The sequence below is a fragment of the Theobroma cacao genome, chromosome 6 (assembly GCF_053813885.1).
Source record: "Theobroma cacao isolate CCN51 chromosome 6, ASM5381388v1, whole genome shotgun sequence".
NCBI lineage: Eukaryota > Viridiplantae > Streptophyta > Magnoliopsida > Malvales > Malvaceae > Theobroma > Theobroma cacao.
In genome coordinates this window covers 22,763,368-22,776,918 of record NC_142644.1, presented here as the reverse complement: position 1 = coordinate 22,776,918, position 13,551 = coordinate 22,763,368, and the positions used below count along the sequence as shown (strand labels likewise).

The window sequence follows — 13,551 nt, the reverse complement described above, 5'->3', positions numbered from 1 at the left end:
CTAGGATTTTATAATCTCACCACCCTCATTTCCTCACATTTCAAGCTCGGGGAATTCCATAGTTAGCTGACTTTGACAAAGATCTTCATTTGGACTCGAATCGGTAAAAGTTGTAGGTTTCCAGCTTCCGATGCATTTTGGATAGATGTGGGCCCACGTGTCACTGTAAAAGAAATTTTATGCTTTGGTTATTTGCTTTATAGTATATATGAATATAATTAACTTTTACGCTATAAGAATTATGTATCGATAGTTTTATGAAAATTATTTTACAAGAAAATAATTTATTTTATTGAATATTTTTATTATATTCAAATGGTCAAATTTTCACTTCAAATGAACGTTTTAGATACTTAATTTGTTTTTAAATCATTAAATATATATTTTCTGCTTACCTACTACATTTTTAGCAAGTTTTGAGATTTTCGAAAAAAAATAACGAAAATGCCTCTATAAGCCAGAAAACAATATGTTATGTTCTGATTTGGAAACGGTTTGTAATCCTTCAAATTTTGATATTTGATAACTATTGCTCACCGGGGAAGTGCTGAAGTTGATACGAGAGCCTTGCGAGGTTTCGATCGACATTCGGGATGAAGAATATTTGTCGAGGCCTCGCGACGGTTGTCACGGGCTCGATGGGGAGTTCCGAGTTGTGACAATTTTTCTTTCTCTTCATTCTTGAGGCACCATCAAAGGTCAGAGGGTTTTAGAACGTGTAATTCCTTATGAATGACTCTAGTAGCCACTCCATAACAATGAGAGTAAAGAAATTATTGTGTGCACGAAAGAAGATTTGTAAGGCAAACTTCATCGTTAAAAAAGGGAGTGATATATTCTGTTAAAAAGGTAAGCCCATATCCCAATATTAATAATTGCCAGCTTCTGGAAAGTATGTGTAACTACAAAATCTTCAATTACTTGCAGGAATTTTCCTCAATGTCTGTTAAATTTTATATTTTTACCAATCAAGCTATGTTAGATAAGGGATGCAAAGACGATATAAAACATAGACATGCACCTAATTTTCGTCTGTGAAATCCAGCAACTGTCTTTCTATTCTTAATGATTTAAGTTAATAGACAAATATCGTTCAATTATTCATCAGTTTCAACCAAAAAATAAATAAATAAAGAAACTCAATTGGCTTTGTCCTAAGTTATTTTCCTATTTGAATGCCTTCAAATAAGCAAAGCTGAAAAACCAATACATGTAAGAACTGGCATCAGATGTCGAGTGTACTTCACTAGGAGCATTGGAAGGCATCAAAGCTTACTCCCTTGGGCAGCCTTTGCAGTATTTTTACTTGAGGCCATCCATTGTTTACCCAAAGCGATTAGCTCTCTGTTTTCTTTCCTTCTGACCTCCACCACCACGTGTGCAAGCTTTTCCTTGTCCCCTGTAACCTTTGCCTCTATCTCCACTTCTTCCTGCCATTAAAACTTATCCTATTTTTAAACCATAACAAAAAGAAAAAAAGAAAGCTTTAAGCTTTGGCATATAAGAAAAGTAACTTGAATCTTGGCCGTCGAATAGAATGAAATGTTGAAATCAAGGGAGGCTTTGACATGGTCAGCGATGGAGTATATAGCGGCAGCTCCAACGTCGTCAATCAACGTGGCCATGGCTCCAACGCGCCAATTCCCGTCTGCATCCTATAGATAAGTTACACAATTATTCCGTTTGCCTTTGCTAAAATAGATAAGCAGATCTATGTAATCAAAGAAGAATCAGATTTATTTACTGATGCACGACTCGGTACAACGAAATTACAGCGTATGAAACCCTTTTGGCCTTGGAGAATCTGCAGTCCTTCCAGGGTCAGTGCCTCCAGCTCGTGGCTGATGGTTCCTTTTGACAGATCTACCAGCCATTTCAGGGATTTTTGTCGGGAGCCATCCTCTATTTTCTACCCTCTCCCGTTCTTTCTGTTACAGGCAACAGGACAGCGAGGTGACTTTCTCCTTGACTTTTTGCGGTATTTGGTGACCGGCCTAGTTATTATGTGACTAATAATTATTAAATTCCTTGTGGTCCTTGACCTGTGTCACGCATTAGCAATTGTCCACAGTGCTTTTCTCGTATAAATAAAAATCTATTATCTCCGCCCTCTATGAAAACAAAAATTAAATTAAATACATAAACAAATCCTTAAATTATATTAAAAATTAATAAATATTATAAATATATATATAAATGTCTATTATATTGTGATATAAAAAGTTTATAGAAGTCAAATAGTGTAATAAGCCATACACAAGAAGTGTAATCTAATTCGATCTCTTATATTTGATTACGTATATTTAGATTTTGATATAGATTAAAATGGATTAAGATTGAAGGGGTTATTAGTCTAACCTCTCACTTTATTTGTAACTACGTACTTGAATAAGATCTTTTTACTCTCTCTAATTATTTTCTCTCATAGTTGTTCTTTTAAGTTATATTTTATAACTTGAAAATTAAGTAAGTGACTTAACATATCTTCGGTGTTTCATTCCCTGAAAATCAATCTTAATGTGAATTTGCTATCATATAATATATATTATATGTCACGACCCAGAACTCCCCATTGGGCCAGTGACAACCGCCACGAAGCCTCGACAAACATTCTTCGTCCCGAATGTTGATCGAAACCTCGCAAGGCTCTCGTATCAGCTTTCGCACTTCCCCGGTGAGCAATAGTTATCAAATAATCAAAATATGAAGGATTACAAATCATTTCTAAATCATAACATAACATATTGTTTTTTTTTTTGCTCATAGGGGCATTTTCGTTATTTTTGTCGAAAACCTCTAAACTTGCTAAAAATGTAGTAGGTAAGTCGAAAATATATATTTAATGATTTAAAAAAATTAATTATCTAAAACGTTCATTTGAAATGAAAATTTGACCATTTGAATATAATAAAAATATTCAATAAAATAAACTATTTTCTTATAAAATAATTTTCATAAAACTATCGGTACATAATTCTTATAGCGTAAAAGTTAATTATATTTATATATACTATAAAGCAAATAACCAAAGTATAAAATTTCTTTTACAGTGACACGTGGGCCCACATCTAACCAAAATGCATCGAAAGCTGGAAACCTACAGCTTTTACCGATTCAAGTCCAAATGAAGGTCTTTGTCAAAATCAACTAACTATGAAATTCCCCGAGCCTAAAATGTGAGGAAATGAGGATGGTGAGATTATAAAATCCCAGTGAGTAAAAAGATACCATCTAAACTATCTAAAGTCGAGTAAATTGAGACAATTAAAATAAATCATCATACTATAATTTCATTACCTTTCAACTCATTTCAACCAAATAAAATCAATCCATAAAAATCGAGTAATCAACTTGGCTTATGAATTTCTTAAAACTTTGGCTCATGTCAAAACTCATACTCGGTGATACCTTGCGCATGGCATCTAACCGAGTCCGCCAAGGCTGTTAAAATTTTGTATACACTTAAAATATATTTTAGTTTGAGAAAAATACAATTGTTCCTTGGCGTTGGCTGAGTTCCCCTTCACGTAGTGGTTTGGCGTGAAGTGAACCCTAAGCTTTACCCTAGGAGATACCCTATGCGCATCTCCGTTCGAGGTAATAATATAATGAAGTTTACCGTGCCCCTCTAATAGGCTAGTCCACGGAACCCCCTCTGCAGTAAATAATTAATATATAATCCACCAATCAATAAAATTCATTCTAGCATGACATGGCAATTTATTGCAACCTAGCCTCTCAAGGCTGAATACTCAGTGCAAATAATTCTAACACCAAAATCAGTTTAGCCATTCATACTCATATATTGTCATAAGCCATTCAATTTAAAACTATAAATTTACAACACAAGCAAGCAGTCTCCAATTACTCTATTTTCAAAATCAGTATTCGATTTTCTAGAAAATTTATAAAATCACAATTTCTCTTAAAACATAGCAATTTATCGTTTAAACTCATTTTTCATAAAACCACATAGTTGTATAAAACTACTCTAGATAATTAAGACGATAATAAGTTTACTCACAGTTCTAGGAGTCGATATACTCCTAATCCCAATCTCCAAGCACAATTTCTGTACTTTTACCAGTGTACTTTGCTCACCACCTATCCACAATGTACAATACATAATTCACCACATCAATGCTTGACCATTATAAAATCAATTCAGGCTCGGTATATATGCGTGATATGATATACAACTTATCCGACTATCGCTTAAATGCGGTGTTGACCTAATTCAGCCTATTATCTCCAATTTAACTCCAAATCAATTCTTCTCACTTTCTACACTCCAATTATAACTAAATTAGCTCCATGACTGTGAATAAGATTCAATTTATCAATCTCGATAGCAAATTACGAAAATACCCCTAGTGGGTAAAAATCGTATTTTTGCTCCGAAAATTTCTATTATTTTTCTAGGCTCATAATTCATCATTTCTTAACCAATTCTCCTAAAATGAAAATCAAATTTATCCTCACTCAACACATGATAAATTCGGCCATTAATGATTGTGGGAGAAAATAAATTCTTTTCTTGTTGTATTGTTTCTAAATATGCTAAACTAACTTAAAACACTAACATAACTTAAAATCAAATTAATCTAACAAGTTTCTCTCTCCTAACCCATTTTTTTCAGAATTGAATTTATCATGAAAACATGTAATTTAATCATGAAAAATAAAGAGAAATGCTTGGGAATAAGAAAACTCAAGCTTAATAGAAAAATCTCACCTTTTTCACTTAATTTCCTTGAAAATTCACACTTTTTCTTTGATTTTCTCTCTCTAGGGTTTTGTTGTTTTCTCTCTCTTCTTGCTGGTTTGGCCGGCCATGGGGTGGAAGATGAACTGATTTTTGTGCCTTTTAAAAAGGAAAATTGAAATACCCCATACTTTGATATGGTGATAAATAAAGTTGATCGAATGCAAATTGAGGTCAATTAAAACGTTTAAAAGTGATAAGAGACGAAAGAAGTAGTTTAGGATAAAATATTTCGCAAATGAAAAAAATAATAATAAAATAATAATAATTTTATCGAAGGAGAATTTGTGAGATAAAAGGCGATTTGGAAGTCAAGTGAGGCATAATAAGGTATTTTCGGTACCAAGGAGACAAGATAAAATTTTTAGAATAAAATAATATTAAAATATTAATATTTAGCTTGATGTCGAAGTCAATCAAGAAGAAGGATCATATAATTGATCAAAGTGGGGGAGAAGATGACAAGCCCGACTCTATAAAAATATTTATCATGACATACATCTGATGGATAGCATGTTTGCATGCTAGGAGAGTCTTGAAAAATTTACAAAAGTCGGTATTATACCTAGAGGTACAATAAAATTGATTTAAGCTTCGAACTAGATCAAATAGAAAATTTACAATGAAATTAAGAATTTTAAAGTTTCAGAATGGTTTAATATGGTGATTTAGAGTTCGAGGATCAATTTGGAGTCAAATTGAAATTTTCGCTATCTAGGGGCAAAATGGTCATTTACCACCTGAGGACAAAATGAGAATTTTTAGAAAAGATTTTTGGCCCCATTTGACTTATTGGAGTATAATTTGACTTATTGGAGTAAGATTTGAGGTTTAGAAGTGAAAGATTTTAATTTCGATATAATTTGGAGTAAAAGGGTAAAATGGTAATTTTGTCACCCCAGTGGCAAAATTGTAATTTTCCACCACCAGGACATTTTCCAGCACATGGTCTTCCTTTATCCTCATTTCAACCATTGACTAATTGTGTGGTGGAGATTAAAAGGATTAAAATTTTAAAGTTTTAAAAACGGGCCAATGACATGATGCCACGTGTCATGTCTTTATTAATTTATTATTTTCCTTTTTAAAAGGCACAAAAATCAGCCCATCTTCCACCCCATGGCCGGCCAAACCAGCAAGAAGAGAGAGAAAACAAAAACAAAACCCTCGAGAGAGAAAATCAAAGAAAAAGTGTGAATTTTCAAGGAAATTAAGTGAAAAATGTGAGATTTTTTCTATTAAGCTTGAGTTTTCTTATTCCCAAGCATTTTTCTTTATTTTCCATGATTAAATTACATTTTTTCATGATGAATTCAATTCTGAAAAATGGGTTAGGAGAGAGAAACTTGTTAGATTAATTTGATTTTAAGTTATGTTAGTGTTTTAAGTTAGTTTAACATATTTAGGAACAAAACAACAAGAAAAGAATTTATTTTCTCCCACAATCATTAATGGTCGAATTTATCATGTGTTGAGTGAGGATAAATTTGATTTTCATTTTAGGAGAATTGGTTAAGAAATGATGAATTATGAGCCTAGAAAAATAATGAAAATTTTCGGAGCAAAAATACGATTTTTACCCACTAGGGGTATTTTTGTAATTTGCTATCGAGACTGATAAATTGAATCTCATTCACAGTCATTAAGGTAATTTAGGTATAATTGGAGTGTAGAAAGTGAGAAAAATTGATTTGGAGTTAAATTGGAGATAATAGGCCGAATTAGGTCAGCACCGCATTTAAGCGGTAGTCGGATAAGTTGTAAATCCTATCATGCATATATACCGTGTAAAACCCAACCCTATAAATACATGTCATGACATATATGCACTGAGTAGCATGTTATTATGCTAGGAAAGCACATAAGAAAAGACGAAACCCGATATCGTACCTAACGGTACACTTGAGTTGATTTAACCTCGAACTAGTTCAAATAGGAATTGTAGGATGAAATTTAATATTTTATAGTTCAGGAATGACTAAAAATGATTGTTCGAAGTTCGAGGGTTCATTTGGGGTAAAATTAGAAATTTTGATATTCAAGGGCAAAATCGTCATTTTGCCACCTAAGATAATAATTTGATCATGGAGTGAAATTTTTGACCAAGATTAACTATTTGGAGTATAATTTAATGATAGGAAGTGAAAAAGTTTAATTCTGGTGATTTTTGGAGTGTAGGGGCAAAATCGTAATTTTGCCACCCATGGACAAAATTTGAGATTTTGAGAGAATTTTGATCAAATTTGACAAATTGGAGAATGGTATGAGTATAAGGGATGAAAAATATGTCTATGGGCAATTTTTCAATTTTTGGGGCAAAAATGTAATTTTTGACTTTTACGGGGGCAAAAGTGTAAATTGCAAAAATTACTCCACTGAGACTTTGGATGAGTCTGAGAATTTTATCTAAGCTATGAATATATGAGACAAGTGTATGGTGAAAATTTGGAAACAAATGGATGAAATTTTAAAAATGGGCCAATGGGAAAGTGACACATGGCATTTTTTAATGAAATAATATTATTTTAATGAAAAGTCAGCCATTTAAACCCAAATTTTGAGTGCTGGCCGGCCATAAGGAAGAAAAACAGAGGAAATAGAGAGGAAAGGAAGAAGAAAAGAAAAACCAAAGAGAAACAAGAAAATTCAAAGAGAAATTCGCGGTTTTCGACCGTTTACGCATCTAACGGTAAGATTTTTCGATTTTAGCTTGATTTCTACCTTTCCTATGCCTTTATTTCCATTTAGCATGCTTGAGGAGAGAGATCAAAAAGTGATATCAAGGGCTGGACGAAATTCTAGGAGAGAGAAATTGAAATTTTTAGGTTTTGATTTTTAGTTAAATTGATAGTTTTAGTTAGTTAAATGTGTTTAGAAATTAAATTGGGCAAGAAATCAGTAAATTTTCACAATACCCACTCTTGGCTGGATGCTCAATGCTGTACAATGATGATGAATTGATTTTATTCTAAGGAAAATGAAGAGAAATGATGAAAAACGATTAAACGTGATAGAAAAACAAAGTAGAAAATTTACCGAGTTAATGTCCCATTTTTGGCCGAATTTTCCAAGGAAGGGAGTGAGCTGATTTTGTTGTTTTTAGAAGGTTATTGGCTGATATTTAATGGTTAGAAATGTTGGAGAGAGAATGGGATGATTTAGAGCTAAAATGGAGCGCGTTAGCAATTTATCGGGCAAAGTGCCAAAAATAGGTTAATACCGCATTTAAGTCGTTTTAGGCTATTGCATTTCATACCATGCATTAGTATAGGATTTAAGTTAATTATATAGTGATTTAGCATCAATGTGATGAATTGTGTAAATTTTTGTAATGTGTCTAGGAGGAGAGCCTTCCGGAAAAGGCAAAGAAGTCGTACCCGACGAGTAGTGATCGGGGCGCTTAGAAAGCTTTTATTTTGTACAAACGGTGAGTAAACTTATTATTATTGTAAATTATCTAGAGTTTATTTTTAAATGCCCTTTATGTATTTTATGAAATGAGAACGAGATTAAAACGAGATTTTTGATGTTTTAGGAATAAATGTGACAAATAAAAATATATTATATTGATTATGAAATTGAGTAATTAGAGGCTACAAATTGACTTGAAAAATATATATTTTCCTAGGAATGGCTTATGAGAAATGAGTATATGTGGCTATATTTTGTGAATGCATTGGGAAATTTATGTAAGTTGTTTTACTATGCAGGCTGGATAAATAAATAAAAGCCACGTTATATTGTCGAAATTTTATTAAAATTGGTGGGTTAGTCACTGCAGTGACGGGTTTCCGTGGACTGCCTATTAGAGGGGCACGGTAAACCCAGTTATATAGTTACTCCGGTTGTAGAGGCGAGGAGGGTAACTCCTGGGGTAGTATTAGAGTTCACTTCACGTCGAACCCCCACGTGAATGTGTAACTCGGCCAACGCCAAGGAACGGCTGGTTTTAAAAATAAAAATGTGTTTCACGTGTGAATATTTTAACACCCTTGGCGGACTCGGTTAGATGCCTCGGCCAAGGTATCCCCGAGGATTAGTTTTGGCTTGAGCCTTGTTTTTATAAAAGACATAAGCCTTAACAATTGTTTTGGTAAATTACAAATATTTTATGGTTTAAGAAATAAATTGAAAACATTATGAAATGGGTTGAAATTTATTGTTTAAACTTGCCTCCATTTTACTCGCCTTTAGATATTTATGATAATGTTTGTTTACTCATTGGGATTGCAAAATCTCACCCAACTCCTTTCCACCCATTTCAGGTTCAGTATAGACTGTAGATAGCTGATCTCATCGAGGACTACTATTGGATCTGCATTTTCCAAACCGTAGGTTCACAGTCCTCTTTACTTTTGTTTATTCGGGGGCCCTCTGGTTATTGTAAATTAAATTAAATATTTTGGCTTACTGTATTTCAGTATGTATAAATTTATTTAGCTTTTACGCTATAAAAATTATTCACGTATAACTTTATAAATATTGTTTTATAAGAAAATAGAATATTTCCCTTAATATTTCTTTTATTTTCTTATTTTATTCAAATAATCATAATTTCGTTTTAAATGAAGATTTTAGACTTTTAAACTCATTTTGAATATGAATTATGTATTTTGTACTTGTATATTACGTTTTAGCCAGTTTTGAAATTTTTGAGAAAAAAATGACCAAAATACCCCTATGTGGCGAAAATTTTATTTTGATTGTTTTTGATCTAAAATAGTATATATTCTCTAAAGACTCGATATCTAACAATGATTGCTCACAAGAAAGGAAAGAAACTGATATGTAAGCCTTGCGGGGTTCCGGTTGGCATTCCGGATAATGAGTGTCAATCGGGACGTCGCGGCGATTGTCATGGGCCTGAGGGAGGTTCCGGGTCGTGACATACCGAGCCTGAATTGATTTTATAATGGTCAAGCATTGATGTGATGAATTATGTATTGCAGATTGTGGATAGGTGGTGAGCAAAGTACACTGGTAAAAGTACAGAAATTGTGCTTGGAGATTGGGATTAGGAGTACATCGACTCCTAAAACTGTGAGTGAACTTATTATCGTCTTAATTATCTAGAGTAGTTTTATACAACTGTGTGATTTTATGGAAAATGGGTTTAAATGGTAAATTGCTATGTTTTAAGAGAAATTATGATTTTATAAAATGATTTTATAAATTTTATAGAAAATCGAATATTGGTTTTGAAAATAGAGTAATTGGAGACTGTCTGCTTGTGTTGCAAATTTATGGTTTTGAATTGAATGGCTTATGACAATAAATGAGCATGAATGGCTAAACTGATTTTGGTGTTAGAATTATTTATACTGTGTATTCAGCCTTGAGAGGTTAGGTTGCGATAAATTGCCATGTCATGCTAGAATGAATTTTATTGATTGGTGGGTTATATATTAATTATTTACTGCAGAGGGGGTTCCGTGGACCAATCTATTAGAGGGGCACGGTAAACTCCATTATATTATTACCTCGAACGGAGAGGCGCGTATGGTATCTCCTGGGGTAAAGCTTAGGGTTCACTTCACGCCAAACCACCACGTGAAGGGGAACTCAGCCAACGCCAAGGAACGGCTATATTTTTCTCAAACCAAAATATATTTTAAGTGTATACAAAATTTTAACAGCCTTGGGGGACTCGGTTAGATGCCCTGCACAAGGTATCACCGAGTATGAGTTTTGGCACGAGCCAAAGTTTTAAGAAATTCATAAGCCAAGTTGATTACTCGATTTTTATGGATTGATTTTATTTGGTTGAAATGAGTTGAAAGGTAATGAAATTACAGTATGATGATTTATTTTAATTGTCTCCATTTACTCGACTTTAGATAGTTTAGATGGTATCTGTTTACTCACTGGGATTTTATAATCTTACCACCCTCATTTCCTCACATTTCAGGCTCGGAGAATTCCATAGTTAGCTGACTTTGACAAGGACCTTCATTTGGACTCGAATCGGTAAAAGCTGTAGGTTTCTAGCTTCCGATGCATTTTGGATAAATGTGGGCCCACGTGTCACTGTAAAAGAAATTTTATGCTTTGGTTATTTGCTTATAGTATATATGAATATAATTATCTTTTACGCTATAAGAATTATGTACCGATAGTTTTATGAAAATTATTTTACAAGAAAATAGTTTATTTTATTGAATATTTTTATTATATTCAAATGGTCAAATTTTCACTTCAAATGAACGTTTTAGATACTTAATTTTTTTTAAATCATTAAATATATATTTTCGGCTTACCTACTACATTTTTAGCAAGTTTCGAGGTTTTCGACAAAAATGACAAAAATGCCCCTGTGAGCAAAAAAAAATGTTATGTTATGATTTGGAAATGATTTGTAATCCTTCGTATTTTGATTATTTGATAACTATTGCTCACCGGGGAAGTGCGAAAGTTGATACGAGAGCCTTGCGAGGTTTTGATCAACATTGGGGTGAAGAATGTTTGTCGAGGCTTCGCGGCGGTTGTCACGGGCTCGATGGGGAGTTCCGGGTCGTGACAATTTAGATTGGTATTAGAGCATGGTTTAAAAATCAGATATTTTGATTTTAAAGCTTTGGGTTTTAAAATTTTTTATTTTAAGGTTGTTTTAAGAAATCCACACTGACACTGCGTGGCCCCAAGTCCAGTTAAGTTAAGATAAGTTAAGATAAGTTAAGTTAAGTTAGATTGAATAGAATGTATGCATCTTCATATAGAAATCTACCTACTTTTAAGATGCAAAAATAATTAAACAATTAATATTTGATTGCATATAGGTTTTGAGGTGCACTAGTGACATACACATCATGTCTAGAGGTGGTAGTCTTGATACCTCTCATAGTGATAGCGAGGGATCTCTAGATTCTACGACTAGAAGCAAATGGCACCCTGATACAGGTGATTCGGAAGATGGTCTGTCTCGAATTTCTGATAATAGAATTCCTAAGAACTTATTAGAATGGGTTCATAATAAAGGGAGCTTCGAGAGTAGTGAGAATTTTAAAAATGAGAGTAACTCCAATACACCGAAAATTGAACAAGATTTCCTTTCGGAACAACCTGGAGAGCACCCTAGAGAATGGACGAGGGAAGAAATTGCAAGGGGATATATTCATTTTAGGAAGAGCGTGATAGTAGTCCGACACTTTTCACCAGGCTGTGGGAGAAATGAAAGGGGACAACCAGAAAAGGATAAGGAGAAAGTAACAGTGGCAACTAAACCCCTTAGAAAAGTGTCGGGTGTAGACATTTTCCTCCCGAATGTGGAAGAAATGCTGCACCGGTGAGTGCTGAGGAAATTAGGAGAATACAACAAGTTTGGATTGAAGAACAAAGGAGGAAAACCCGGAAGAGGATCTTTAGGAGGACTCGGAGTAGAATTTTTTGATAAGATCATATTAAGATGATGATCCCAAGGACATGTAATATTTTCGTAGGATTTTACACTACCTTAACTCTAAGTAGATGTTGTGTAAAAGAGATAATAATTATCTGTACAAAGAATTAAAAATAGTTTGGCTTTTAAAGTATAGGACTAGAATGTATTATAAAATGGCTGTTTAAGTAACTGAAAGTATATGGGAATCTTTAGTATGATAGGGATAAATTGGTAATATAATTATTGAAGAAGGTTATAGAAGGAAGCAATAAGGTTATAAATGACATTCGGAATGGATAATGTGATTAAGTTAATGATTGTAATTTAAGCATGAAGGGGATTATTCAGTGATGTTATGACACTGTGAGGCAATAGTTGGGACAAATATAACCCAATGAAGTTAAATTATGGAATATGGGGAATATAAAATTTTGATTCAGTAAGGATTGCGAGAATAAAGTGAGGAGAAAGCTGGCCTGTTTTCGTAGTTAATTATACCGAAAGTCAATAAAATTATTGAAGTATAAGACAAAGAAGATAATGGGATAGGGATGACAATAAATTTGAGGAAAGTTGTAGATAGTAAGGAACTTATGTGTGGAGTGGTATATTTATCATGAATTTATTACACTGTATGGAAAGGATGTTTTGAGGTGAAATTTTATGAATGTTGATAAATGTCAAAAGATGACATGAGGTGAAAGTACTAATTTGGCTTAGTGTGTATGACAAGAAAATAGAAGGTACCTATACTTATGGAACTCATGATATATATCTAAAAGGGAAACCACTGGTTGAGAATGATTGATGTGGTGACTTTGAATGCAGACAAATAGCTTTGATGAGAAAATTTCTAATAGCTACAATACTTCAGCATTGACTGTTCAACGCTATACTGCTTCGAATATCTCACGCTTATGATGCATGAGTAAGATGGGAGTGACACGATAATGAGCTTACAAATTGAATTTTGGTTGTTGGTCATTGTGTTTTGTTATCTGGGAGTCTTAAATATTTTGGAGAATGTTTACCCAAATGAATTGAAAAACTTCTTTATTGCCTTGTATATAGGCATATAATTAAAAGAAAAAAATGGAAAGATTCTTGAAATGACTATATTGAGATGAGATACCAAATAATGAAAGTGTGAAGGAAGAATTACGAGACTGGTATAGAAAATCAGTTTATATAGAATATCATTACGAGAATTTGTAATATCTGTTTTGATATAGTAAAATGACAAGAGTTAGGAACAACATGAGGCTAATTGTGTGACACCCTAGAAACCTATGAAGATGAGTTAAGGATTGAATGGATGAGTACATATTTATATATTTTTAAGAGTAAGTGTTTTAGGAATACATAAACATCTTTGAGAAGAGATTCTAATCATACACAACAAGTATGA

The 13,551-nt window shown here is 33.1% G+C and overlaps 1 protein-coding gene and 1 long non-coding RNA gene across 2 annotated transcripts; one reads left to right on the top strand and one right to left on the bottom strand.

The window, feature by feature from the left end:
• Positions 1 to 1,030: 1,030 nt before the first annotated feature.
• LOC18595963 (uncharacterized) lies at positions 1,031 to 2,498 on the bottom strand. The gene is made up of 4 exons (XM_018129859.2): positions 2,481 to 2,498; positions 1,745 to 1,909; positions 1,515 to 1,655; positions 1,031 to 1,430 (listed from the first exon to the last, which is right to left on the bottom strand). Exons 1-4 carry the CDS (start codon positions 2,496 to 2,498, stop codon positions 1,266 to 1,268), a joined length of 489 nt encoding a protein of 162 aa, XP_017985348.1. The 3' UTR covers positions 1,031 to 1,265.
• A 5,610-nt stretch (positions 2,499 to 8,108) lies between these two features.
• On the top strand, positions 8,109 to 9,806 carry LOC148762186 (uncharacterized). The gene is made up of 3 exons (XR_016026990.1): positions 8,109 to 8,192; positions 9,031 to 9,096; positions 9,715 to 9,806. It is a non-coding gene; the product is annotated as an uncharacterized LOC148762186 (long non-coding RNA).
• Positions 9,807 to 13,551: the final 3,745 nt, after the last annotated feature.

Coding starts and splice junctions, on each gene's coding strand:
- LOC18595963 (XM_018129859.2), bottom strand. Junction 1,656..1,744: donor TTGTACCGAGTCGTGCATCA/GTAAATAAATCT, acceptor ACTTATCTATAG/GATGCAGACGGGAATTGGCG. Junction 1,431..1,514: donor ATTCGACGGCCAAGATTCAA/GTTACTTTTCTT, acceptor TTTTAATGGCAG/GAAGAAGTGGAGATAGAGGC.